This window comes from Schistocerca piceifrons, chromosome 1 (assembly GCF_021461385.2).
Source record: "Schistocerca piceifrons isolate TAMUIC-IGC-003096 chromosome 1, iqSchPice1.1, whole genome shotgun sequence".
NCBI classification, from domain to species: domain Eukaryota; kingdom Metazoa; phylum Arthropoda; class Insecta; order Orthoptera; family Acrididae; genus Schistocerca; species Schistocerca piceifrons.
In genome coordinates, this window is record NC_060138.1 from 1036439815 (window position 1) to 1036467749 (window position 27935).

A 27935-nucleotide genomic window follows, 5' to 3' on the forward strand; every position below is an offset into this window, starting at 1 on the left:
TCCTAGAAAAATAAAATGCGGTGCACGAGGGGAGAACAGAACGCGGAACCAGTTGAGTACGAAGAAGGGTGGTAGTGATGGGAGGGAAAGGGGGGGCGGGGGAGGGTTATGGCCGGCGTCGTCATCGTGATGACTGGTGGTGGTGCCGGGAGCGGCGATACTCGCATTGTTCGGCGCCGCCATTGTGCCGCGCATATACGCATATGTGTACGAGCGTCGTAATCAAGGGCCTGGCTCGTTAGCGGGCCGGGTTCGAAGCCGGGCGTCCCCCGCTCGGACGTCTTTGTGCGGTCTTGCCTCCCTCGCGTAGGCGTCCTTTGAGGGGACGCGTCCCCACGCAGCGACAGCTGCGCTCCGCCCTGGCTGGCACGTGGCAGCCAACCGCTAGCGTATCTTTCAGCAGCCGGCTTTTACCTGTACTCTGTTCAAAATTACGTTAGGAGAGACACTTGGCGCTGGAGCACGTGGAGGCGCGGAGCAGAGTTGCCACATCTCGCACGGGACACACGCGTGATCTGACATTTTATTCAGTTCGCTCAAACACGCAAACTAGTCATTGTACAAAGATGGAACTGGAAGCATTATGAGCTGGAAGAGTCGCAATATATTTTCGTTTTAGTTTTATTTGCGACAACATATTTTTAAGGGAGGTTACGGAAAAGCGATTTCTACTGGCGTTGCCGGATTTTCCACATGCGAGGAACTTATTTGTTATTGAATTTACGTGTACACATTTTTCGGAAATAATATTAAGAATACATAGTTATATCTTCATCTGTTCCAAATCGGAACTGTCAGATGAGCCCAACGCTAGGCAATTTTCATTAAATTTGTAGTGTAACGTTTCGCTCGCGCGTCAGTACCTAAGCGGTGGACCGATCGGTTTCATTACGACTAACAGATTGCTATGTTTATGATTACGTTTTCCGGTCGGTGTATTTATTACAAAAATGTTCAGATGTGTGTGAAATCTAATGGGACTTAACTGCTAAGGTCATCAGTCCCTAAGCTTATACAATACTTAAGGACAAACACACACACACCCATGCCCGAGGGAGGACTCGAATCTCTGCCGGGACCAGCCGCACAGTCCATGACTCCAGCGCCTAAGACCGCTCGGCTAATCCCGCGCGGCTGTATTTATTTATTTCTAACATAACAATAGGAAATTTTTATGTAATCAAGGTGATGCCCCTTATCAGTAACGTGGTCGTTATCTCTATATACACTCTAAGGCGGGGAGTGTGGAGAAGACGCACCACGAAGGAATTATCCGAATGGGATGGAAATCGGTAAATGTGATGTACATGTACAGACAAACAATTTGTAAAAAATTGATGTCCCATTGAAGAGAAAGAGATACACAAATTGAGCAAGTCAGTAGCGCGTTGGTCCACATGGTGCCCTCATCGGGGCTCAGTTCGAAGCGCGTCTCATTACTGAAGACAATTCTACTACTGTCAATGAGAGTCCAAGTCGAAGACACCCCACACAGCGCTGGGATACCAGCCTGACTGTCGCACGCCATACGGCCCGCCAACCAGGGGCCATTTCTTAACAGAGCAGGGCCACTTTGGGTTGTCATCCATGGCACCCTTACAGCATAGCTGTGCGTCGACGATTTTCTACGCCCCATCTTGTTGCTCTTCATGAAAAGTCATCCTGGGCTTACATTTCAGCAAGATAATCCCCGCCCGCGCACGGGGAGGGTTTCTGCTCCTTGTGTTGCTAAACCGTATCTTGGCCAGCAAGATCTCTGAATCTCTTCTGAATTAAGAACATTTGGGGCATTATGGGCAGTGCCCTCCAACCAGCTCTGGTTTTTGACGATCTAACGCCCCAATTGGACAGAATTGGGCACGATATCCTTCAAGAGGACGTCCTACAACGCTGTCACTCAATACCAAGCCGACTAACTATTTCCGTAAGTGCCAGAGGTGGACCAACGCGTTATTGACTTGCTCAGTTTGTAAAGCTCTTTCTTAAAGAAATACGTGTTACAGCATTTTTTGAAATTTAATCCCAGTGAGAGTGGAATAGTGTGTGAAAGTTGTTTTGAAAATAAATCGCTATTGAAGAACTACTTAAACACTTTAGAGCTACGTCTGTGAAAATTGTCATTTGACTTTTCGGTCAGAAATAAAAAAAATCGCGTTTCAATGTTTTTAGAAATTCAACCCTTTAGGGGTGAAATGAGGTCTAACTTATTCACTGACCCATCATGGCCCAGCCCAAACCGCTAAGGATATAAACCTGAAATTTCGAGACGGTGTTGATCTTACATTGTAGGCATCGATCGGTAAGGGGTGAAGTAGTTTTTTTGAAAGTATGTAGCTATTTAGGCAGTTTTGAGGCAAGAACTACCAAAATGGTGTTCGGTCTTTTGGTCAGAAACAAAAAGAAAGTTTCAACATTATTGAAAATTCAACCACTAAAAAGTAAATAGTGGTTGAAAGTTTTTTTAGAAAATAAATTACAATACTGCTAACACATTTTGACAGATACATCTCTGAAAAATCGTATTTGATTTCTCAGTTTGAAACAAAGAAATACATGTTTTTGGGTTTTTGGAAATTCAACCCCTAAGGGGGTCGGGGAGTAGGAGGATGAAAATTATTATGGAAATATTTCGTTACAGTAAAACATTGTTCAATCTAAATCTGTGAACATTAGCATTTGACTTCTGAAGAAGTATGTGTTACCGGATGAACGTTTCTATGTAAATATCACAACAAGAACTCAGAACCCAGGATTCAGGAAGACCTGCTACCCCAGCTACCAGAATAGATTGTTCTTCAGAAGTACAGTCTGAGAAGACCATGCTTCGTGGATTTAATTGGCGTAAATAGTTTAGAAGCTGTTTTAATTTGTGAACAATTTAAAAATTCGATAGAAAGCAAACACAAAAAATTGAGTATGTGCAGGCCAAACAGTCCACCGAGCGAAGCAGCGGGCGCTAAACTAGTCATTCCATATCTTGGTTCACATGGTTTGGCTGTATTGACCAAGACATCGATAGGACATAGATTTCCAGTCTTCCCTTCTTGCACTAAGCAGCCTAAATCACTGCGTTTTGTATCTGAAACGTGACAGAGAGTTTTGCGGTATATTTTTTGTTGTCTGTTTTTAAGTTCGATGATCGCTATTTATACTGATTTGATAGGGGGTTCACAGGTAGCAGCAGTGTCTACTTTAGGAGCACTGTCAGTATTTTGTTGCACGAGCTATTGAAAATATGCAGTAGTGTAGCCCACAGAAGAAAGTTTTCCTTTATCGGGAAGCCAATTAGGGGAACGCGTTCCCCATTCCACCAATATACGCCCACGCAAATGCACACAAATATTGTAGTCTTATGTCTAAAAATGTCAGTTTCAGCGTTACGGCCTATGCGAAGTACAGATTTCTTTTCCTACTCATGAATATTACAGTTTTTGTGAAATGATTTGAATGCTTTCTAGTTAATTGTACAGATAGAGGAAATTGGAGCTGACTTGCTCCCGACGACCGTCGTGGACGTGACTATAAATCATAACATTCGTCTCCCTGCAAATTTGAAAGTGACCCAAAGAAAATATGGGCTTCTGGTTTTTTGATGTGGAGCGGAATTGTCTGTTTATTTTTGAATGTAACCGTCCAGACATTCAGATTAATGTGTGTACAGAAATAACAGAAAACTTAAAACTGGATTACCAAACGACTTTTGGAATACCGTCCTCTCTAATACAGGTTCACTGTTGTATCAGTGCGCCACATCGATAGGTGTTATCATATTTTGTGTCAAAACGAATAGCGCTTCATTGTATGAAATATAAAACACATCAGACTGAAACTTAATCATGTACTCTTTGGGCGTTCGTGATGCAAGTTTAGAAGGGGGTTAGCAATGGGCTGAAGCGTAAATTTGGATTTGTGTTGGGGGGGGGGACGTAGTCCGTGCAGCTGTGGTTGCTGGAGTGTCAAAGCGGCGCAAAGCTTAGCGCATCTGCCTAATAAATCCCAGATTCGAATCCCGATACTGCTGCAAGTTTTAATTCATTGTGTCAGAGTAAATCGTAGACTGAAACTTCCTGACAGATATTAAAAGTGCGTTCTGGACACAGCTTCACTTCTTCCAGTAGCTGTCTCCTATTTTCCAAACTTCGCAGAAGCTCTCCTGGGCACCTTTCTGTACTACCATTCCTGAAAGAAAGTATATTGCGGACATACGGGCCACGCCTAGATTACTCAGTCGGCAGGAGCAATAGCCAGCAAACAGCAAGGTTTCGGGTTCGGAGCCCAGCACGTCACAGTTTTAATTTGCCAGAAATTTCCAAAACAGCACACACTCAACTACAGTGAGGCAGTAATACATAGCGCGAATCGAAAACATTATGTAACATTTCTGTCGAGGGGGAGAGAGAGAGAGAGAGAGAGAGAGAGAGAGAGAGAGAGAGAAATTTCTCACACAGCAGTCGCGAACCATCATTAGTTTCACTTGATAGAAAAGTTTACTGTTAGTGTTGAGTTTTTGCTTTACTTTATTATTTGTCGCCTTGTTCATGCAACAGTACTGGCAGATGAATAGGCACAGGAGGCTTACACGGTTTCCGATGTTTTCTACCCACCGACGTCATTTTCTGTCCCACGAGGCAGTTTTAGCAGATGCAGCAGCTGTGTGAGCATTCGCACAGAGTCCTCCCGACGGCTATAGCTGCAGTCGCAGCCGACTGCTGAACAAATTGCGGCGTCCTGCAGACAGTTGGTATCCGCGAGACGCAGCGAACAACGACCGGCCTTCGTTCGGTCTCGCCGTGCGCGTCAGCTAATTCCTGTTCCGCCCATCGCGGTCGAACATGTAAATCCACCCAATGCCATTTGCATTTTTATAGTTCGTACAGTCCCCCGATAGTTGGGTGCCGACTCTGCCGACATTCTCGCGACGGCGGACGCCGCCTCCAGCTTTCGAGCGTAGTTCGCCGTTATTTCGTTATCTGCTAATTCGTACATGAGGAGAGCATCGAGAGAGAGTGGGAGAAAAACGGATTGTAGCTTTGCGAATTCACTGAAGCTAGGGACGACTTCCTGCTTGGATTAATTTAATGCAACTATTCCGTTGACGCCATTAGCCATCGTCATAGCGCTAAAGGTATTCGACCCTTTAGAACTTCTTTTACAGTCCTACAGCAGAAACTCAATTTTTTGTCGTTTCATACTCGTGGCTTAAATAACAGATTAGCAACCTTTCTGTTCCGGCATATTCCTGTTAGCTACTTTTATTCCATTTCTGGCTTTATATGGAGTGCTAAAAGACAACTTCGCAACTTCACAAGACATTGTGGCCTCCAGTTCTATTAAAAGAACGGACAGGCCCTAAGCGTGCAATAATTAATTTTTTAAATTTATTTATAGTAACGGAGGTTAAGGAAGCACAACGGAGAAAGAACGGCCGTGATTCGACGAGGAAGAGAGCCGACAAGTTTCTTCAGGTATGTCCTGTTCAGCTGAAGCTGCTCATTAATGATTACATCCTGTAGTGCTACCAAATTACAGGGATTTTGGTTATTGCGTTTCAGTCCCTCTTTCAAACAATCCCAGACATTTTCTGTGCGATTAAAATGTGATGCTTCGCCGAGCCAGTCGAAATGATTTATGGTGCCAGAGTGTTCGTCAAACCTGGACGTGTGCGAGAGCTACGTGAACAGGGCCCATTCATCTTGGAAGACAGGACAGTCCTGAGCATGCTCATCATGACGATGTGGACGGCAAAACTTGGTCACCATGTATCTGATCAATAAACACCCTTGTTCATGTTTATGGCAGCATGATTAAATACGTCAAAGTAATGGTACAGAAAACACCAATTAATCATCGAACCACTCCACCCTGAACTGCAGCCTTAACGCACTTCAAACTACACTATGTGATCAAAAGTATCCGGACACCTGACGGAAAATGACTTACAAGTTCGTGGCGCCTTCCATCGGTAATGCTGGACAATACGGTGTTGGCCCACCATTAGCCTTGATGACAGCTTCCACTCTCGCAGGCATACGTTCAATCAGGTGCTGGAAAGTTTCTTGGGGAATGGCAGCCTATTCTTCACGGAGTCCTGCACTAAGGAAAGGTATCAATGTCGGTCGGTGAGGCCTATCACAAAGTCGGCGTTCCAAAACATCCCAAAGGTGTTCTATAGGATTCACGTCAGGACTGTGCAGGCCAGTCCATTACAAGGATGTTATTGTCGTGTAACCACTCCACCACAGGCTGTGCGTTAGGAACAGTTGCTCAATCGTGTTGAAAGATGCATTCGCCATCCCCGAATTGCTCTTCAACAGTGGAAAGCAAGAAGGTGCTTAAAACATCAATGTAGGCCTGTGCTGTGATAGTGCCACGCAAAATAACAAGGGGTACAAACCTCCTCCACGAAAAACACGATCACACCATAACACCACCGCCTCCGAATTTTACTATTGGCACTACACACGCTGGCAGATGACGTTTACCGGGCATTCGCCTTACCAACACACTGCTATCGATTTGCAAGATTGTATACCATGATTTTTCGGCAGTTCACACAACGTTTCTCCACTGTTCAATCGTCCAATGTTTACGCTTCTTGTACCAAGCGAGGCGTCGTTTGCCTTATGAGCAGCCGCTCGACCATGAAATCCAAGTTTCCTCATCTCCCGCCTAACTGTCATAGTACTTGCAATGGATCCTGGTGGAGTTTGGAATCCCTGTGTGATGGTCTGAATAGATGTCTCCTGTTACACATTACGATCTTCTTCAACTGTCGGTGTTCTCTGTGAGTCAACAGACGAGGTCGGCCTGTACGCTTTAATGGTGTACATGCCCCTTCACGTTTCCACTTCGCTATCACATCGGGAATAGTGGACCTAAGGTCGTTTAGAAGTGTGGAAATCTCGCGTACAGATGTATGACACAAGTGACACCCAATCACCTGACCACTTTCGAAGACCGTGAGCTCCGCGGATGCCCCATTCTGCTCTTTCACAATGTCTAATGACTACTGAGGTCGCTGCTATGGAGTACCTGGCAGTAGGTGGCAGCGTAATACGAAAAACGTATGTTTTTGAGGCGTCTGGATGCTTTTGATGACATATTGTATGTGCCTAATTGGACCGTTACGGTATTCGGCACCTTGCGTCATTTGTAAAAGAGACAACTCTTCTCTCCATACTAAACGCCTCCAGTCAGCTACTCTCCACTTTCTGTGTTGTTTGGCCTATTGGAGCCGGCCGGTGTGACCGAGCGCTTCTAGGCGCTTCAGTCTGGATTCGAGCGACCGCTACGGTCGCAGGTTCGAATCCTGCCTCGGACATGGATGTGTGTGATGTCCTTAGGTTAGTTAGGTTTAAGTAGTTCTAAGTTCTAGGGGACTGATGACCTCCGATGTTAAGTCCCATAGTGCTCAGAGCCATTTGAATTTTTTTTTGGCCTATTGGAAGCATCCACATTTATATGTGGCTGTGAGCGGCAGACAATTTGCGAGCTCCTTGACTAGAAATGTCCGTTGTGTGCTTTGTAACAGGTTGAAACCGACGTACATTCACTGACTTCAGGAATTCGTGTCTTGTTTGAAACCAGATGTCATTGACGAGGCGTGGCATGTTATGCGATCTCTGCCGGTTAGGATACGACCGCTGTTCTTAAAAAGTGTTATTTGACTGCGAATGGTCCAGCCCTCCGTTTAGAGTCGTTGATACGCCGACAAATCGGACAATTTTATTCACGCAGTTGTCATGGTCATATCCAAACACGGTAGCTCCTTTGCAGCTATTCTTTCACCTCTCCAGGTCGACCTATCTCATTGTGCCGATTCCATAGAGCTGATTGGCAAATACATACCATATCACTGCAGTGACTTGCATTAGCATACAGTGTCACATGACCGCCTGTTACCAGTTCTACACCATCTACACCGCTCCGAAGCACACCGTGTGCCCTTTTATGAGAGTAACTAATACGAAGGGCGTTGAATAAGTAATGCAACACATCTTTTCCTCGGCCAGTCTCAGTTGAAAAAATGCTGAGTTTGTTGTGGGGTATCGTGAAACATTCCCGCTTCAGCCTCTATAGTTCCATGAAGTTCTCGTAGGTGGCGGCTCTAGAAGTAGCCTTCAAAATGGTCTCTGTAACGGAGGTGCGTTCCAAGTAGAGAGCTGCCACTGAGTTTCTTTTGGCGGAAAACCAGAGCATCGCAGATATTCATAGGCGCTTGTAGAATGCTTACGGAAACCAGACATTGAACAAAAGCGCGGTGAGTCGTTGGGCGAGGCGTCTGTCATCATCGCAACAAGGTCTCGGAAACCTGACCCATGTCCCGCGTGCCGACTGGCCGCAAACAGCTGTGACTGCCGCGGTGTTAGAACGTGCGGACAGTTATTCGAGGAGATCAACGGAACACCGTCAAGCATCTCGCTGCTCTACTCGACGTCTCTGTTGGTACTACTGACACACTCGTCCATTAGTTGGAGTACTCAGAGGAGTGTGCTCGCTGGGTTCCTCGCAGCCTAACAAAGACCATAAAGAACAGTGAAAGACCATCTGTGCGGAATTGCTTCCGCGTTGCAAGGCTGATCGTGACTTTGTCGAACATCGTCATTGGCGATGAAACATTCGTTCATCACTTTGTACCGGAAACAAAACGGCAATCCACGGAGTGATGCCACACCATCTCACCTCAGACGAAAACGTTCAAAGCAATACCCTCAGTCGGTAAAGTCATGGCGACGGTCTTCTGGTACTCTGAGAAAGGATAATCCGTAATCTCAGCTCTGAAATGTACTGCGCTATGCTCAAGAAAGTGAAGAAATTGCTTCAGCGTGTGCGTCGCCACAAAAATGGAAACGAACTTCTCCTTCTCCACGACAACGCAAGCGTTCACACAAGTCTGCGCACCCAAAAGCAGCTCACAAAACTTCACTGTTCTTCCTCATCCACCCTACAGCCCTGATCCCGCACCTCCGACTTCCATCTTTTTGGCCCAATGGAGGATGCACTTAGCGGGAAGCAGTACGTGGATGATGGGGAGGTTATAGATGCGGCAAGATGTTCGCTCCGACGTCGACTAGTAGAGTGGTACCTTGCGGGCGTACAGGTCCTCCCAGTAATGTGGCGTAAGGCCGTCGCATTGAACGGAGATAATGTTGAAAAATTGGATTTTGTAGCCAAAAGAGTGGGGAATAACACGGTGCATTGGAATCGTCAATGAAATCAACCTGGTTTCAGGAAAAAAATGTTTTGCATTACTTGTTGAACGCCCCTCGCATTGTGTCCGGTGAGCTTATAAGGAAGGTAGCTCACAGCTTTAGAGTCACAGGCTTAGACAAACATTTTCTCTTGGTCGTCAGTTTTCTGACTGTTTTGGTGTGCCACGACTTTATCTTTGGTGCCAACCTTTTCCTTTCACAAGAAAACATCACCAACTTAATATCATATTTTATGGGGAGAAAAGCACACCTACAAGATTTCAGCCCCAGCAGTCGATTCCGCGCGATAAGTTGTCATAATACTGATAGTGCGCAGTTGTGACTTTCCGAAGTGTACATCTTTTAGATTTCGAGCACACCGGCTGTTTGTCACAAGCTCTGCCCCACTGCAGCCCCCTAATACCAGAATGCGATGTACTATTCAGTCGATTTAACAAGAGATTTGTCAAATATTTCTGTGACATTGGTAAGATGCTTTGCTCATTATGTCAAAGTGCCCGGTTTCTAACTAGTAGCTGGTGCCAAATATCTCTTTGCTTTGAACATTTTTATGTTTTGATTCACATATGCTGTACATGAATGAAACGAATGAGTGTGTCTTTAAAGTAGTAACGGAGCGCTGTTTCATTTTAACGCTACTGATATACGTTATTTTCTTGGATTTTAAAGAAGACGGGTGTTAAAGAAAAGCACATGTACAGGAGATGCACCATTCTTCAACATATTTGGGAGATTAAACTGTAAATTGAAAATAATTAACTTCATTTAATAATAAGTCTTCAGTCACATAGGTGAACTCATTTTGCGTTTGAGGTGTGTCAGACTTTCAGTACGAGAATGCTGTTAAATAATTTTGAATTTATGTGTCCGCGAGGCTGACATTCATAGGCTCAAATTACTTGCCTATTTTTTTTGCGTTGAATAACATGAGTTTTTGAACAAGGTTTCGTAACACGTGTGTCCACCTGCCTCCTCCTCTTCCCTCGTCTTCAACGTCCCGCGAATAAAAAGGGTATTGTCACTCCGCTGTACAGACTTTCCGCTCGGACATCAGGCAGCTACAGTGGAACGGAGCTAGTGACAAATGGCCAGTGTGCCCGAAATTAACAAAGCTGTCATTCATAACTGCGGACTCTCAAAATTGTGGCCCAGATTTCCGCGCGGGATCGATTGCAGGTGCTGATATCTTGCTACCGTGTTTTTCTGCCCTTAAAATATGAGGTTCAGTTGGTGGTGTTTCATTGTCAGGGTAGCATTTGTACCCTACGTCTTCAGTTGTTTGTTGCATATGCTCCAATCTCTGTCTTGTACTCTCTACAGCTTCCTATAGTGTAATGAAAGCTATTCTTTGTGCCATAACACATGCCATATCATCTTATCGCTTCTTCCTATCGGTGTTATCCATGTGTTCCCTTCTTGGCTTAGTTTGTGGAAAACCATCTCATTTCTTATTTCCACCCAGGTTTCAACATCCTCTGTAGCACCACATCTCAAACGCCTTGGTTCTCTTCTTTTCCAATAGAGGAGTTACACAACGATATACAGGAAAGAACCACCTTTACATATCCTACACAATTACCTGATACACAATAGTTCGTGGAGCAGTGTTTTTTTCACATACCTGTGCACTGCGTTTGAGGGCATTGTACTCATATTACTTCTCTACTTTGGCAGCATTTTTGTTTACCAGCACTTTTAATTTTTGACTCTATACTGGTTGTTGTTTATTTGTAAGAATGTTTGTCACTTTTTCACTCGATATTGGATGTTGTTTATTCGTAAGTATGTTTGTCACCAAGTTTTGGTAAATACGCCACATACATTCTGAAAGAAAAGTACAGTTTTGACAACACTTCTGAATTCTAGGATATTAACTCGGACGTTACAAATCTACCTGACATTGTCGTTGCGCGTCAACATTTCGTCGACTTTTGTTATTTTTCTCTCGGCTAGCTTTTTGCTACATTATTATCGTTTTTATATCGTCGTAGTTTTACTAGAAATGTCTATTAACGACTCTCAGTTTTTTTTAAACCTGAAACTATTATCCATTTCATAATGCTTGACCTTTGACCTAATGTTCTGGTTGCACCTCATCACGAAAACCGTGTTGGACCTTGCCAGAAACGTGAAAATGTCTTTTTTGTATGGTTTATGACTACTACATTTTAACTGAAGTGTGGTCGACATACGCGGTAATACTGAAGAGAGAGCATGCTTGTTCGGGCATTTTTGGACTAGTGTCAACTATGAGGAGTCATAGAAGACGGACCATACATAGCATACTCTCCTTACTGGCGAATTTTCGTCGCCTTTCGATTAGTCGTTTTCTCCTAATAATGGTGGATGTAGATTGTCGCAGTTCGCCTAATGGGATGCCCATTAACAAGACGAAAAGTGCAAATGCAACCTCGGTTATTGTCTTTCATAGCTGCTATGTTTTTATGCACAGTCTATATGAAGCGCTAATATCACATCTTTAATTTATTTTTTTAGTGTGTTTATACGCCACGTGCTTGCATATGCTTCGTTGCCGGACCTCTGAACAGTATTTCCACTTCATTGTTCATTGTTGCAGTGGTTACAGCGGGGCTCTCATTCGTTGTTGTGTACTCTTGTTGTAGATACACTTCGTGACATAATTAGGTGCATTGTACTTGCGTGAAAGCATGCCCCGCGTACGGATCTGTAAAAAGTGCTGGTAGTCCGTATGCGTGCTTACTTTGAGACCGAAGAAGAACAGAGCGCGAGCAGCTCCGTACCGCAGCCAGTAGGGGGAAGTTCTGAATATCTCGCTATTAGTGAAAGTTCAGTGATGCAAATTTCGAGAGCATATAGAGAAAGAGTTCTGGCTTTCGACAGAAGTTTGCTTTGAACGAGTTCACACGATTTCTATGTGGAAAAGCAGTTTCCAATAGTACCAGCTGTATTGGAAAAATTTAAAACTGAAATGGGAGACTTTCCTGATATGAGTAAAACAATACTTCGGCGTACTAATCGAAATAATGTTTCAGATACAAAATATTCAACAAATAACGTGTACAGATGCAAAATAAGCGAGTGGTGGGAAAAAGAGACAAGTCTTTGCGGAAATAAAAGACTTACGCAACACCGTATGTGTTATTTATTACGCTGATTAGAGTTGTTGTAGTACAAATCATTCTAGAAAGTTTGGGTGGCAGGAAAAAATGCCTTATGGATCAGAAAAGGTGATTATCACAGAGGAACTGTTCAGGAGACATGGCTGGAAAGGAGGAATTCGAACACCGTCCGGCTCTGAAAAAAAGGAATGTAATGTGTTATATTGAGGACAAAGATGGATTTTTGCAAAATGCAGGCTTGTGTTTTATTGGGCAAAAATGGGTTCCAGACTATCATTCTGAGATGTGTGCCAGACACTACGAAGTGTGGTTTAGGAGCGTTCTCGAAAAATTACCAAACAGATCTGCGATTGTCTTAGATGAGGCTCGATGTAACACGATGATAAATCCTGTATAACGAAATGAATCTATTAGTTGGAGAAATGATTCTATTATTGAGTGGATGAAAAGAAATACCGTAGGGCTTCCATCTAATGCCACGTCATTTACTAAAACTACATACTAGAACACGCGAGACGATACTTCAGGTCACAATACTTTTTGTAAAGTATGTGGCCACAGTGGACAGAGAAATTAAACTCCTGTGGTTGCCGCAATTATAGCTCGAGAAGTTGATGTCCGCCTGATCTCGCGACCGTGCTGCAACTCTCCAAACGTTCGAGTCGACCGTGTGGCTTTGTTGCTACGGTATGTTTACAGGGGCGCACAATCAAGGGAGGTAGTGCGTTGCTTGCCGTTCTCCAGTTCCACCACGTAAAAAAATCATTACAGTGTGGTGTACTCCAAATACTTATTATTGGGTTATATTAGAAAATGACGATTTAACAGTTATTGTTTTGTCTTGCTATCAATTTTGTGTAAATACCTAAACAAATGAATGTACAAGATCAGGATTTGAAACGTTTCCTTTCACATGGTAGCCTCTGTCTAGTTTGAGAAGCGGGAGAACAGTGTCGGCCGTTTGAAGATTGCTGTCGAATCATGATGCGTTGTCGGATACCCCATTTAATAAAAATGTTCTCGCAGTAGCGTTCAGGAAGTTTCGTGTCTGAGCGCACTCTACAGCGGAGTGAAAAATTCATTCTAGAATTGTAAAAAATTATGTGGGGTTCCTGCTTCTGGGTTTGTGAGTTGTCGGATATCCCATTTAATAAAAAATAAAAATAATAAAAAAACAAAAATAATAAAAATAATACAATAATAAAAAATAAATAATAAAATTAATAAATAATGAAAAAACGAAATGCGGTGCACAAGTTAAAAATTGCTTGTGTTTAGTGGGAAGACTAATTTTAAACAACGAGCGTGTAGAACTACGATTTGCCTGGTGTACGTTAATGTCAGTGATAATATAGTTCCGTGATGTTTCATGTTACCACGTTGTTAAATTGTGTAGTCGCCTAACGCTTAGACAACACGCCAGCCTCAGCGGTGTTGCGGTATGGTAGACACGGACCAAGGGATTAAAACATGTCTCACTGCTTTTTGGACGACAGATTTATAACGGATGTATAAAAGGAAAGCAATAATTAAAGAACAGCCAAGGGAAAGGAAGCTGTGAAGCAATTCTTTACGTGCTCCTACGGATAAACTAGGCTGTGAATATGACACTATCGTATTTTTTGGCGCATGCTGCCTCACTAGTGCCCGTTTATTAATGGCCTTCACATCGCACATATTTCACTGGCTGTCATATTTTGCGAGATGTTCTTTTCGGTTTTATTAATTTTCTTTTGAGTTTGTTTGCTTGATATGTCGGCTTTGTGAAGGCGTGCCCACGCTAATGAGTAGCGGAAAGCAAAAACGAATATTTTTGTTCATGTGCACGTACTAACTTTTTAAAGCTGTGCGTGTTACCATTTATGCATGCCTGAGAAATTTTTCGAGTTTATTTTCGATGTTAGTTATCCTTTAAATTCAGTGCGTCCTATCTTATTAATTGTGTATCTTGTTTTCCAAGAACTTTTTTCCTGCACACGTTTTGTATTGCTAATCTTGTCACATTCGTCTGCGGAAAAACTATTACAGGTAATGGTTGTTGAAGATTCTTTCTGAAAATTTGGACAATATCTCGTTTTCTGTTTTGTATTTTTTTATTTGATTTTATGGAATGGGTGCATCAGCCTTCATTGTCTTGAGACATAGTAATACGCTAACACCCTACAGTTCCTAGCGTTGTATGGTTTGATAATGAAATATGGATAGCGTGTTTATAGAAAATAGGCGCTCATGCTATCACTTCTTTTATGAAGTAAGGAATTGTATGTAAGTGGCTACGGCTATAAATTCTCACATTAAAGAAGATTCACTTCTACATAAGAGATCTTGTTAAAATTGCTATGTTGGACCGTTTAATCATACTGATTCCATGTTGACAAACTGCGAAGTGTTTGCACCGGAAAAATTTTCAGTAACATCACACACTTTCTTTACTTCACACGACTTGACTGTTTCACTTTTACCTGCCACTTCTTAGACTATTCGTGCTAATGTTCAGTGTAGCCAACGTTCGAATGAATTAATTTTGTTGAAGATGGATGGAAGATCCAGTGGGTTAGGGAAGATGAAAAAGAAAATCGTCGCTCCTTTTTCTATGGATCCATCCCAGCACTGGGGCTACAGCGATTGTGAGTATATCACGGAACACCTAAGTGTGGATGATCGATGGACATTTGAACCGTCATCTTCCCGAATGCAAGACCAAGGTGAAAACTACTGCGCTGCCTTCTCGGTGGTAATTTATTTCAGATTGAATGAGGCTCAAAACATGTTGATACAGTTCAGATTTTTGCATGCTTTGATCATCTGCCAAAGAAGGCCTGTTTATAATATTTGACATAGACGTAAAAACAACATTAATAAACAAGAAATTAGTTTAAGGTAAAATCTTCTAGAGGAATTAATTGTCTGGAAGGTTGAAGTGGATTAATGTATTTATGAAAATCTGGTCCAGTATGAAGGAGTGACACGAATTTTACATTAGGCTGGTTTCGATAGTTGGAACCATGAGACCATACAGAACGAAAAGTTTGTGATAACATTTAAGAACACCCAGAACTACTAAAAAATATTTGTCGTGAGTTAACGAACACCTGTAAATAAAAATTAAGCATTAAATGAGTGTACGGCTTCCTCAAGTCACTGTGTAGGTTGGCACTGAGCTTCCTAACTAGAATAATGCATTGAAACAGAGTACTAGTTCGGCTGCGTAATGAAGAGATCTTTAGGTCGCATCTCCATCTGTCCAGATATGCAGACTTCCGTGATTTATTCTTTACATATAGTTTAGAATGTAAAAGTACGGTAGCCAAAATTGGCAGAGGTCGATCTCGAAATGTGTCTGCACAAATATCCCACATTTAACGAGTTTAGTGAAAGCGGACGCTATTACAGCTTTTTCGGAGCTGTGCATGTTTTTTTTTTTTTAAATTTTAGTAACAATTATACCCTACTCCTGATAGCCATAAATTTTTCTTTAATTTCAACTTCTCATGACGCATTTCGAATTACCTCGTCATCAGATTTCTAACATCGATACACTATATCTGGTCACCTATAAACACTCATTACGTCATCAGTGTCCAACGAGTACCAGTGAGGTTGGGCACTGATGTTGTGATGGACTGTTTATAAGTGAAAAGATAACTTTGTACCGTTGTTTGATGATGTGACAACCCGAAGGCAATCACGAGAAAATAAAAATTTATCACCAGCAAGACAAATGCATAATCAATAGTGACTCTGTGGTCGCAGATCCTCACGAAGATGTCTTGTTTAAGGTGAATAAATGTTATTTTTTTATTTATATAAGAATAAAAATTTGCCAGTTACTTCCATTTGGAACCACCGAGGAAGCCTTACAGTTGGCCACGTCTTCATCAGCCACAAACAAACTACACAGTCCAGACGTCAAGTGCTAAAGAAGCAGAAATGCGGACTGTAGTCCACTAGATGGCATACCCCATCAAAAGCCAGCATCGATACTTCGAGCTTCCCATTTTGACGTGGTGGTACTCATTATGATCTGATTGTCAGTCATTTGGCATCCACTTTTGGATAAAGACGTTCTCTGGACTTATACATATTTATGTGGCTAATGCATGTATTTTAATGTCATCTTTCCAGTTTCCAGTAAATTATCTCGATATTTTCTTATCTCATCATTGACTTATTTGACACCTATTCACCTTGGTAAACGTCCCGCCCACTTCCATTTCATTTCCATTACATTTATAATTACGTCTTCTACGCCAGTTTATTTGTCTCATCTATCATCCGGCCGCATTTCTCGTAATAATATCCATATGCAAAAGTCCGGCGCTCGATGAGCAACTTCAGGTTTTCGGTTTATAAGTAAGTGCTTCGTCATTCCATTATCCAGCAGATGGTAATCCATATACGCAACTGCGAACACGTTTCATGTATTTTATGACGGCTGTAATCGCCACAGTGTAGTTCCTTCGGACATGGATGCATGTAATTCGGAATGACAAAGGCACTTCAGTATCGTATGAGGATTGTATTGTCGTTCCACTCGTATCGCCATTACTGTCACGGAGGTCGCCTCAAAACACACCATCGTATCGTCTTTCCACTGTTGATATGGCTGCATAGACACGAGGGAAGAAAAGAACCTTTATTATACCTAGACTAGAATAACATCAAGATCGATAGTTGAGCGTAGATGAGAGTGGACTTTTCGCGCAAGCGGAATATGACAGCTCTGCAGTTCCATACTGAGGACGGTCATACGTTCCCTGTTAACGTGCAGGCATTGAGTTCGCTTTGTCGGATCCCGAAGCAGATACACAGAGAGCTTCACATTCCGTAAATAGGAAGTAACGAAACTGAGAAACAAAGTGTATGAGAAAAGAAATAACAGTTATGTTGCAGAACACTATTCTTGTCCGCTTCTGACTGGTACAGCAGAGCTGTATGACAACCGTGCGGAGGACAAACGGTGTGACCAAACTCGTGCCTGGACTGGTTGTTGCTGTCACGTAAACAGTCAGCTGTCAGTCATTTTATTATTATGAATTATGAACCACATATAATTTATGCAGTTTTCTTTTCAAAGAGTTTTAGTTTATTTGTAAAGGACCGTTTTGGTGACATAAATTGTACATTTCACAATTCCCGGTTTCGGCCATTGCCTTCTCCAGATCTGTAACTAATAGAAAAACAGTGGACTAACTAACAAGGGGAGGCCACGACGTTTGGGACGTGGATTTACTGCAAACTTCGCACGCTCGTAGTACTCCATGAGGACAACAAAATGCGTAGGCAGTAGCGCGTACTTCTCAAGCGTTATTGAGAAAATCGCAAGCTAATTTCAATCGTCAAATACATACCTGTGCGTGGCCATTTTCACATACGCAAGGTCTTTTGAGGTTTTCCTTGGAAAAACAAACCTCGCTAACATTTTCAAAGACCTCTCTTTCAGACGATAATTTGGAAGCAAACCATGCATAACGCAGCACTTCCTTAAATATCGTCGCTGATGATTGGTCATGCAGTATCGAGTGTGTTTTAATAGCGTATTCACGAGAAGCAATTTCTCGTACTCTTTTGATTAAATACGAACATTTTTGAAGCATACATTTTTAGTATCACTTTATGCGTTTGGTCGTTTACTAGTCGATAGTTATGAATATTATATTATTTGTGATAATAAAAATTTGTAGACTGCCAAATAACACTGTAAATTTAATAAAAAATTCATCCGATTACACGTATTTTCCCATTATATCAATTGTAATATGAATTACTGTGTTAGGAATTTAAAAAAAAAAGACGAACGGGACTCGATTCGTTGATCCAACGATTACGTGGCTTGAACGTTAACCACTCGGCTGCCGCCGCTTCATGGTAAAAATAGCCACGACTGAAATTATCTTGCGATTTTCTCAACAATGCTTGAGAAGTATGCGCTACTGCTTACACATTTTGTTGTCCTCATGGAGTACTACGAGTCTGCGAAGTTTGCAGTAAATCCACGTTCCAAACGTCGTGACCTCCCCTTGTAAGTTGAAGTAGCTGTAGCAAAATCTACAAAAATCCTAATGATACATTAAATATAAAAATGTTAACATGATTAACAGCCATGCATACCAACCATACATGCCACAAAAATATTCTGATGTAGGTATCAACGCCAAAATCCATACATCTAGGTACATAATAAGTGCTGGTCATGGCCTGGATACGTAGGGCACTAATGCTAGGGTGCATGGGTAACCAGTATCGTAAATTCATTAGTTAAAGTACAGTATGCGTAGTTATTAATTTAGCACTCCATCTTCAGGCCAAGAGTGGCCTACCGGGACCATCCGACCACCGTGTCATCCTCAAGGAGGATGCGGATAGGAGGGGCGTGGGGTCAGCACACCGCTCTTCCGGTCGTTATGATGGTATTCTTGACCTAAGCCGCTACTATTCGGTCGAGTAGCTCCTCAATTGGTATCACGAGGCTGGGTGCACCCCGAAAAATAGCAACAGCGCATGGCGGCCTGGATGTCCACCCATCCAAGTGCCGACCACGCCCTACAGAGCTTAACTTCGGTGATCTCACGGGAACCGGTGTATCCACTACGTAAGATTCACATAAAAGGTGTAAAGAGCAGTAAAGGAAAGAGAATAATAGTAGAGTTGTAGTATAATTACTTGTATTTTTTCTCAGTTCTGTTGGGAAAAAGTGTTATGAGCCGGTGGAATGATTTGTACCATTCTCTATTTCCACATCTGTGTTGTACATCGTTAATCTACAGGACTTGTAGACAGGTCTGCTACTTTGGAAAGAGTTTCTGCAAGCGTAAAGGAACGTACGCAGACAGAAGGCAGAAGCGGCGAGGGGCACGCAGTCCCGACGTTGCCTACCTGCGCGGACGGGACACGCGTGAGCAATGTGCACGCGCCAGCCAGCGTTTCTTGGCGCGACGTATGCCGCTGGCAGCCGTCACACGCCGCGACACGATAATTAGAACCGTCGGAGCGTGCGTCCGCCGAATTTCAAGTCATAGCCACTGTCAGCTGCAGCCTCCACCTGCTGCAGCCGCGTTTCATATCTAATTCCTCGCTGTACTCGCTTCCCCTGACTACTAGCAATCGGACACAGTCCGCAGTCGTTTCTCCACGGGCACTTGGGTTATTCCTCCGTTCTAGGAAAACAACGTAACTTACCTATTTTACCAAGCCCCGCTCGCAGTCGAGTTACAGATTCCGGTCGCAGACTGTGTGCGACAAGATCCACTGTCGCCGAGATTCAGTTTCTCTAACATTTAAGATTACTTTAGGAAGTAATAACTTTCTTGGAACGTACGCTTTTGGAATATTAAGAGATACCTGTACACGGTGCCTGAATTCTGTCTCCCACTGATATCTGCTGGACATTTCGGGGAAGCACTCGCGCAAAAAAAAAAAAAAACCCTTAATCTTATGTGTGTGCAAAGCTACTTCAGCATTACACTGAGGTGACAAAAGGCATGGGATACAACCTGATATCGTGTCGGACCTCGCCTTGCCCGGCATAGTGCAGCAACTCGACATGACATGGACTAAACCAGTCGCCGGCCGGGGTGGCCGAGCGGTTCAAGGCGCTACGGTCTGGAACCGCGCGACCGCTACGGTCGCAGGTTCGAATCCTGCCGCGGGCATGGATGTGTGTTATGTCCTTAGGTTAGTCAGTTTTAAGTAGTTCTAAGTTCTAGGGGACTGATGACCTCAGTAGTTGAGTTCCATAGTGCTCAGAGCCATTTTTGAACTCAACCAGTCGTTTTAAGTTCCCCTTCAGAAATACTGAGTCATGCTGCCTCTATAGCCGTTCATAACATCTACATCTACAACTACATCTACATGGATACTCTGCAAATCACATTTAAGTGCCTGGCAGAGGGTTCATCGAAACACCTATATCTTGCCGTACGTGCTCTGATTGGCATTATTTTATCGTGGTGATCGTTTCTCCCTATGTAGGTCGGTGCCAACAAAATATTTTCGCATTCGGAGGAGAAAGTTGTGGGTAATTGGAATTTCGTGAGAAGATTCCGTCGCAACGAAAAACGCCTTTCTTCTAATGATGTCCAGCCCAAATCCTGTATCATTTCTGTGACATTCCCTCCCATATTTCGCGATTACACCAAACGTACTGCCCTTCCTTTTAGCACTCATGTGGATGACATCACACTTTTCGTTGTTTAGGATCAAGTGCCAATTTTCGCACCATTCAGAAAGCTTTTCTAAATCGTTTTGCAATTTGTTTGAGCATTGTCCTGCAAAATGCTGGAGAGGTCTTGCAGAGTCATCACTTCTATCTTTAAGCTGGGCGTAGGTTGTATTCAAAAAATGAACAACATAGAGGCAGAAGTGGTGACACTTCCTGCAGGACCTGACCATCATTTTGCAGGACAATGCTCAAGCACGTACAGTGCAAACTGTTACTGATAACTGATAGGGTTCTAAGTGCTATATCACCTACCGCCCTCCCCTGACTTAAGCCCTCGTGAGTTCAACTCGATTTCTAAACTGAAGGAAACACTTTACGGCATTCGCTTCAGAACTGCTACAAATTCCTCGGGCAATAGACCGCTCCGCTCGAACTGTCAACACAACTGGCACTGCTGAGAGTATCCTACGACTTCCACATCGTTGGCAACGGTTTATACACAGTGCTGGTGACTACTTTGAAGATCAGTAAAACTTTTAAACACGTATCTGTTTTGTTCGAGCTGTAAATAAATGGTTCCACTATTAAAGTATATGAAATGTAACTTATAACGTGCTTATCGTAATGAATGTGATGCAAAATGTGTAGAATACCTGGTTAGATGTAAGAGACGGCTTGATGGCCGTAGTCTTGCTATGTTAAATAGAATAAAGTAAATCTCTGAGGCACAAAATTACAACCACCCCTTATAAGAGAAGTTTGGTCACTTTTGAGCGCTGCAGATGGTGCACAATTGGCGCCAAATGTTCATGTGACCCTCGACCGCAGACATAAATCACGGCAGTGCAGTGGTATGTAGGCAGTTAGTTGTCTGGAATCAGCGGAATAGCAAGGGCCGAAATGGAAACATGACAAAATGACCGGAAAAAGATATCGTGTTTGGACGTGCTGTGGATGTAGTTGCCTGATTGCATAAATGAAGGTGTGTGTGTGTGTGGGGGGGAGCAAGAAGCTGATGATATAAGCTGCATCGGGATCTTCTGCTTACTACGCTGTTGCGTTAATTACTGCACCCGCTTCTTGGCCCACGCACATTCCCACCTAGTGCCGGCAGTCCCCGTCCATATCCTCCGTGCTCGCTAATTTTGGAATCACACTGGACGTCGAACGTAATTCTGATGGTATGTTGTCTGCTCCACGGTCCTTGTTTCTACTTACGTTTGTCAGTGCTCTGTTAAATTCTTCTCTCAGTATACTACCTCCCATCTCATCGTTAGCTACTTCCTCGTCGCTTTATGTAATTTTGCTTTCACGTCCACTTCCCTTGTATAACGCGTATACATATATGTATATCTTCCTTCCACATTTTAGCTTTCCCGTATTTGTTTAGTACCGACCAGCCATCTGAGCTCTTGACATTCATTCAGCTGCTCCACTAGACAGCATGTTTTCGTCTTAGGCTGTATCGCGTCTGTACCATACCAAAGAATTCCAAAGGCAGATTTTCTGTCTTACAGGATCCAGAGTGAGCAGATTACTTAATAAATATAATGGTATTGTCCACACAAAGAGACCATCAAATTTTGTTGTTGGAGATTTCTCACTTCCATCTCGTGTAAAAAGATTTCTGCGTTAAAATAGCGTGAATAGTATAGAGCACGGCTCCTTTGTGTCACCGGCACGGATATGATATATTCACGTCCGTCGCTGGAGTCTCTATCTATTCCATTGCGGTTGGTTGTAGAGAGACACGAGTGGGTAGCTTTTTCGCTTGGACAAACACAGGACAGGAAAGCGGCGCCAGTAGAGGCGCGCACAAAATTAATTTGGAGGGCAGATTAAACAGGCGGGCGGTACGTGTTCCCCGGCGCGCAAACAACCCCCGACTGCCTCGCCACGGCTCGCAGTGGCGCAGGTCATAGCTCAGTCCCTGGTTGTAGCCGACCGTGTTCTTTTCAAAAACGTGGAGCTCATAGAGGATCTCAGATGACACGCAACGACTGGACGAATTTGCAGACAAATGGAATGGAGGAGATGTGGGCCCCGTACGGCGTAATTAGCAGTTGTACGAGCCACTGCAGTTCATTTCGAGGGTACTGTGTAACATACGAAACTACGAGAAGTATCCAGATTCGTGTTTTGACGTGACTGACGTTTTCAACGGAGCATATACGCCGCTAAAAGAGGACAGAATTTCACTCCCAGCCAAAGTGGCGAGAGAAATTTCGTATGTTGGTATCGAGAGAGGTGTGCCAGAGGTTGAAGACAGCATTCGATAGCACAGCCGTACGAACTCCTTTCCGGCCATCCAGTTTTAGGTTTTCTTTGAATTCAGTGGGATCTATACAGCAAAATCTACCACGGGTCCTTTGAATAATGTCCATGTGCTCTGTGTGTAGTGGCCTCACTGTCGACGAGAACATGTTAATAGTTTCAAATAGTTCCTGTTCTCGAAGTTAGTAAAATAAACGGATTATGACGGGGTATCTAGGACGGCTTGTAGTGGACGCATATTCTCTGTCGGGGACGGATGTGGATGCAGGAGAAGAAGGTAGCTCGTGGATAAAACGAACTCTTAATTGCGAGGTGCCGGGCTAGCAGTGTATTTAACACTAAATTCTTCTAGAATCTTCATATGGAAATGATGCTCTGAGCCCTCCCTTTTCTAACTCCGACTTTTGCTGTTGCACATGGTTTAAGAAGAAACGCTAACTGACTGTAATCGACCCTGCAAGTGGATTAGAAAAGAGTTTGTCACCTGCAATAATTTAATTTGATAAAGGAAAGTTTCATTAGCGTAGTGAGGAATGAAAGGGTTGCTCTACAAATCTACAGAATGAAAGTTCTGTCCAAAATAACAATTTGATTTATTATGCCTAAACTCAAAACAATAAACAAAACACATGAAACATTTACAATACGTCAAATTGGACACACAAATAAATGCTGTGAAGGTGAAGTTGTCCATAAAGTAGCTTGTGACATTTATGACCAAGTGGTATGTGGAGCCAATTCCTTGCAACTCAAATCTTAAGAGAAACACCCAGCCAGCCCAACAATAATTGTTGCTACAGTAGTGAGAACTCAGACAATGAACACCCAAGACAGAACCACGTTAGAAAAGACGAACAGGCGCGCTCTGCTGAGCTCTGATTATCACATAGCGAAATTCCCTAATCTGCCAGTGCTGCGGACATACGTTACCAAGCTGTCTTCTTAACTGCAAGGACACGATCTGGCGTACCGGAGGTGATGGCTGGTTGCTTCGACGTCCCTTCATGGTGATGATAGTATCGCGAGTATAGCCCGAAACAGATTATCGTGGTCTGGTGTTCCAGACAAAAGACTTCCTAACAACTCAAATGCGCCTCTGAGGGAGACGAAGAAGGCTCGCCACATAATCACTGACGGTACAGTGATTGATTTTAACAAGCGAAGTCACACAGTAACTTCTATACAGTCAACTTAAGCCAAAACTGCTCAAGACGGACCACACAGGCCGGTTGTATGCAGAATACTCAATTGCCAACTGTACTCGGAAAGTTACGTTGAAGTCGAAACTTCAGCAACTTCGTCAAACATTTACAATGAAATGAATGTATATTAGACAGCCAGCGGAAGGTAGCCTGTCCAGAGCAGTGAGAGCTCAGTCTTGTAACCTACTCCGACCGAAAGGCGAGAGCCGACTCTACCAAGAGCACCCGTACAAGCCGAACACAGAACATTACCGCCCCCACCACAGTGGCCGTGATTAAACGTTCCAATCAGCAACTTGAAAACCAGCGGAAAATTCCACTCTATTACCGAAGCACTGCCATTCCACCAATGGAGATACTTGGCGCCAATTTCTGCGCCGATTTTGCTACGTCACGGAGCTATCGCCTGGGCAAGCCAATCACAGTTATGATTTTGCAGAAAACGCGGGAATTTGCCCGCCAAGACTGCCTGGGAACACAAGTCATTCCCACGCCTCCCTGGTAGCCCGTCAGAAAGCGTTTTCACTAAGTTTCTGCGAAGTAACGGAATCTCTAACTCCAGCCGCTCCTTCAGGCCCCTGTGGGCATGTCGCCCCCGCTCTTATGACAATGTCGGCGTCTGGACAGCATCCACACGACTCCCTCACGCCCGTCGGCATAATCCTTTCAAGCTCAGCAGAACCCGCCTGTCACTGGACCACCCGGGTGACGAGAGACGCAGCGTGGGAAGCTCGCGTGTGAAGGAATAGCAATTTAGAGAGGAAAATATTCATATCTTATGAGTTCTCAATACTAGCCTTGTAATGACCATACTCGGCTATACTTTCCCAAATGGAATTACTCAGAGTAAGATATAAATATGAGAGGGGGCAAGTCACTGTGTGCATTGTAAAGGCATGCCACCTCTCATAATTACTGTTTATTTACAATCGTCAGTCATCGACGCCGCTAACGGTGATCCCTTACGAACGTGGCGACTGCACCGACACGGCGTCTCCCGGTGTGTTGACCTCCCAAGTATCTCCTGGTGTGTTGACCTTCCAGTAGCAGGGGCCACGCGTCGCCACTGCAGCTGGTGTGTCAGGCGAAGTCTCGTTTACCGGTCCGTAGCTGAACTGCCCGGCGTCAGCTGCTGTCACTAGGAATACGGCACACTTCATCTCGTCCGACGTTATATTTCTGACCAGCTGTTCGAAGATGACGGAATGACCGTGAGGGTCTAAATGCACTATGTGGGGCTGAAGCCGCCGTGTTTCTATGTCCCTTAGATGCATCTCGAACAGGGAACGGTGACCTAGCCTTGGCTTTTGCTACACCATGGTCGATGTAACTGCAGAAACTTCCTGAAGGTTGGTCAGTAGTCCCGGTCGTTGACTCTGTGGATAGGCAGCAGGGAGCACCTTGCTCCTACTGCCGTAGGCAGGTCAACGACTGCGATTGGTGGAGACAGTTGCGAATGCCCTAGATTCGGCACCTGACTCCGGTTGCGGTTCGTTCTGTTACAGAATGTTTTCAGTTCCGTGAGATCGGCGACAAAACAAATTTTCCGAATGACATCAGGCTGCGGCACTGGCTGTCGTTAGATGAATTAAGATAACATGGCATTTTGGGTTGTCCAAAACCACTTTCAAATGAGTAACAACTTTCAAATATCTGAAATTCATATGAGATGTTACACGGTAAAGCATAAGTAAAAATCAACTATTGGTTGCTTAGTTGGTAGAATGAAAGCTAATTAAAATAAAAAGAGGATTTATATTGAATAACCCATGAAACGGACACATTTTGCTTACAGTCAGAACTTTCGTTTAGTCATACGCACTGGCTGTCGTTAGCTGAATTAAGATATCCTTGCACTTTGGACTGTCCAAAACCACTTTCAAATGCCTAACAACTTTCAAATGTCTGAAATTCATACGAGATGCTACGAAAATTTTCGGCATAACCCAGTATATCGCCTACTCATTCAAAACGAAAGGATGTTATTGTTGAAGAGAATTGCAAATTGCTTGATTCGAAAAATAAACCAAGTATTTAAAATAAAGATATTGGTTTCAGTTTTCTTGGTTTGTTGTTACTTTTACTATTTATTGAGTTTTACTGAGCAGCTCGACTTCTGTTTGAAATTAAAAGTATAAATGTTTCTTGTCCGATTTTTCTTCTCAATTTTTGAACTCATCTTGTTTCGCTTACTGCGTTCCATCGCACCGCACAACACTGTTCTCGCCGCGCGGAGTAGCCGTGCGGTCTAGGGCGCCTTCTACGGTTCGCGCGGCTCCTCCCGTTGAAGGTTCGAGTCATCCCTTGGGCATCTGTGTGTGTGTGTGTGTTGTCCTTAGCGTCAGTTAGTTTAAGTTAGATTAAATAGTATGTAAGCCTAGGGAGTCATGGCGTTAGCAGTTTGGTCCCATAGGAACTTAAAAAAGAAAACAAAAAACACTGTTGTCCTCCCGTTTTACAATCTACCAGTCAAGCGCGATGCTTGTTCTTTCCCATGCGCCCGTCGAATCTCCCCCCCTCCCCCCTTCGCTCTCACTCCCTCGCGCACACACACACACACACACACACACACACACACACACACACACACACGCGCGATTTTTCAGCACCGTCATCGTATTAAATATGGATGTACTGTGTCACCCATCTTGAAAATTGTTCTTACGAATGTGAGGCTGCAATGAAACTCGGAGAATGAATGGCACCGAGGACGGCTAGATTGGTGCCACATTTTCTTTATCTGTATTGCGAAGAAAATCTTAGTTTGCTACATTTTTGCAGGTCCAAGTAAGTTTGACTATGGTTTTATGAACTGTTGCCATCCGCTGAGCAGTTGCTGCAATGACGTTATTACTTCCTGTATCGGTTATCAGTGGCTCGCCCCAGATGGAACGTTATAAGAAGCAAGTGGTATGAAATGACACTGACATGCTGCTTTGTGTTGGTTGTTGCAGATGGAGGACGAGGGCAACCATGGCAACGACGAGACGCGCTGCTTCATATTGTCGACTCTGGCGGCGCTGCACACGTCCCGCGTGTGCTGCATCTTGTGCCAGGCGTCTCTGCCCGTGTTCGATCGCTACCCCCTCATCGACGGCACCTTCTTTCTCAGCCCTCGGCAGCACGCCAGGTTCTGCATACAGGTGGGTAGCCCCCAGCTGGCGACCTTTCTCCATATAGTGTGTCACCTGCTGAGCTGCCAGGTCCTTGTACAGCTCCATTCTGATCGCATCTCTACCTGCTATACCAGAAAGGGCCGACTTTCGCATCTATACCTGCTATACCAGAAAGGGCCGACTTTGTGAACGAGATTCTCACAGTGGTTGATAATTAAGTGTTTGATGCTGGCCACATCTGGTTCATAGATGAAAAACACTTCCACCTAAATGGATTTGTGAATAAACAAAACAGGCGATTTCAGGGTTCCGAAAATCCCTGTTCGTGTGAACCGAAACTGCTGCATTCTCCTAAAAGTTACTATTTGGGTATCTGTATACAGCAGAAGCATTTTATCGGCCATTTTTGCATACGAGAAATGATAACTAGCGCACGAACAAACAGTTTGTCGCCACACAGCAAGCGTTTCGACCACATAACACCGAACAGGTGTTTCGCTTGCATGATGAGTGGTAAGGTAGAAGAGTGCGTTGGGTTATCCAAAATTTACTGGCACGTGGGTTGGCCTCCGTAGACACGGACACGGCTCCTCGTGACTGCATTTTGTGGGGCATGTTGAAAGCCGCTGGCTATCGGAACTATCTCACCCGTTGAACGAGCTTCAATCGTCGATGTGTGTGGCAGCTGAAACCATTTCCGTCGAGACACAATAAGTGCCACCTCGCTACTGCGAGTGGTATAATTGTGAGAAGATCGTGATGTGGTTACAAAAAATGCTTGTGGAGAACGAGTTTATTTATGCATGCTGATGCGAGCTGTACAGAAAGTGCCGTCTCATAACGACTTTTGTGAATACTATTTGAAACTA

General features: G+C 43.8%; 1 protein-coding gene across 1 annotated transcript in view; it reads left to right on the plus strand.

The window, feature by feature from the left end:
• LOC124725039 (headcase protein-like) overlaps window positions 1-27935 on the plus strand; it is a 744336-nt gene that overhangs the window by 700589 nt on the left and 15812 nt on the right. The window contains exon 3 of the mRNA XM_047248454.1: window positions 26905-27093. Coding sequence (XP_047104410.1) covers window positions 26905-27093 — 189 coding nt within the window. The remainder of the gene's footprint in view (window positions 1-26904; window positions 27094-27935) is intronic.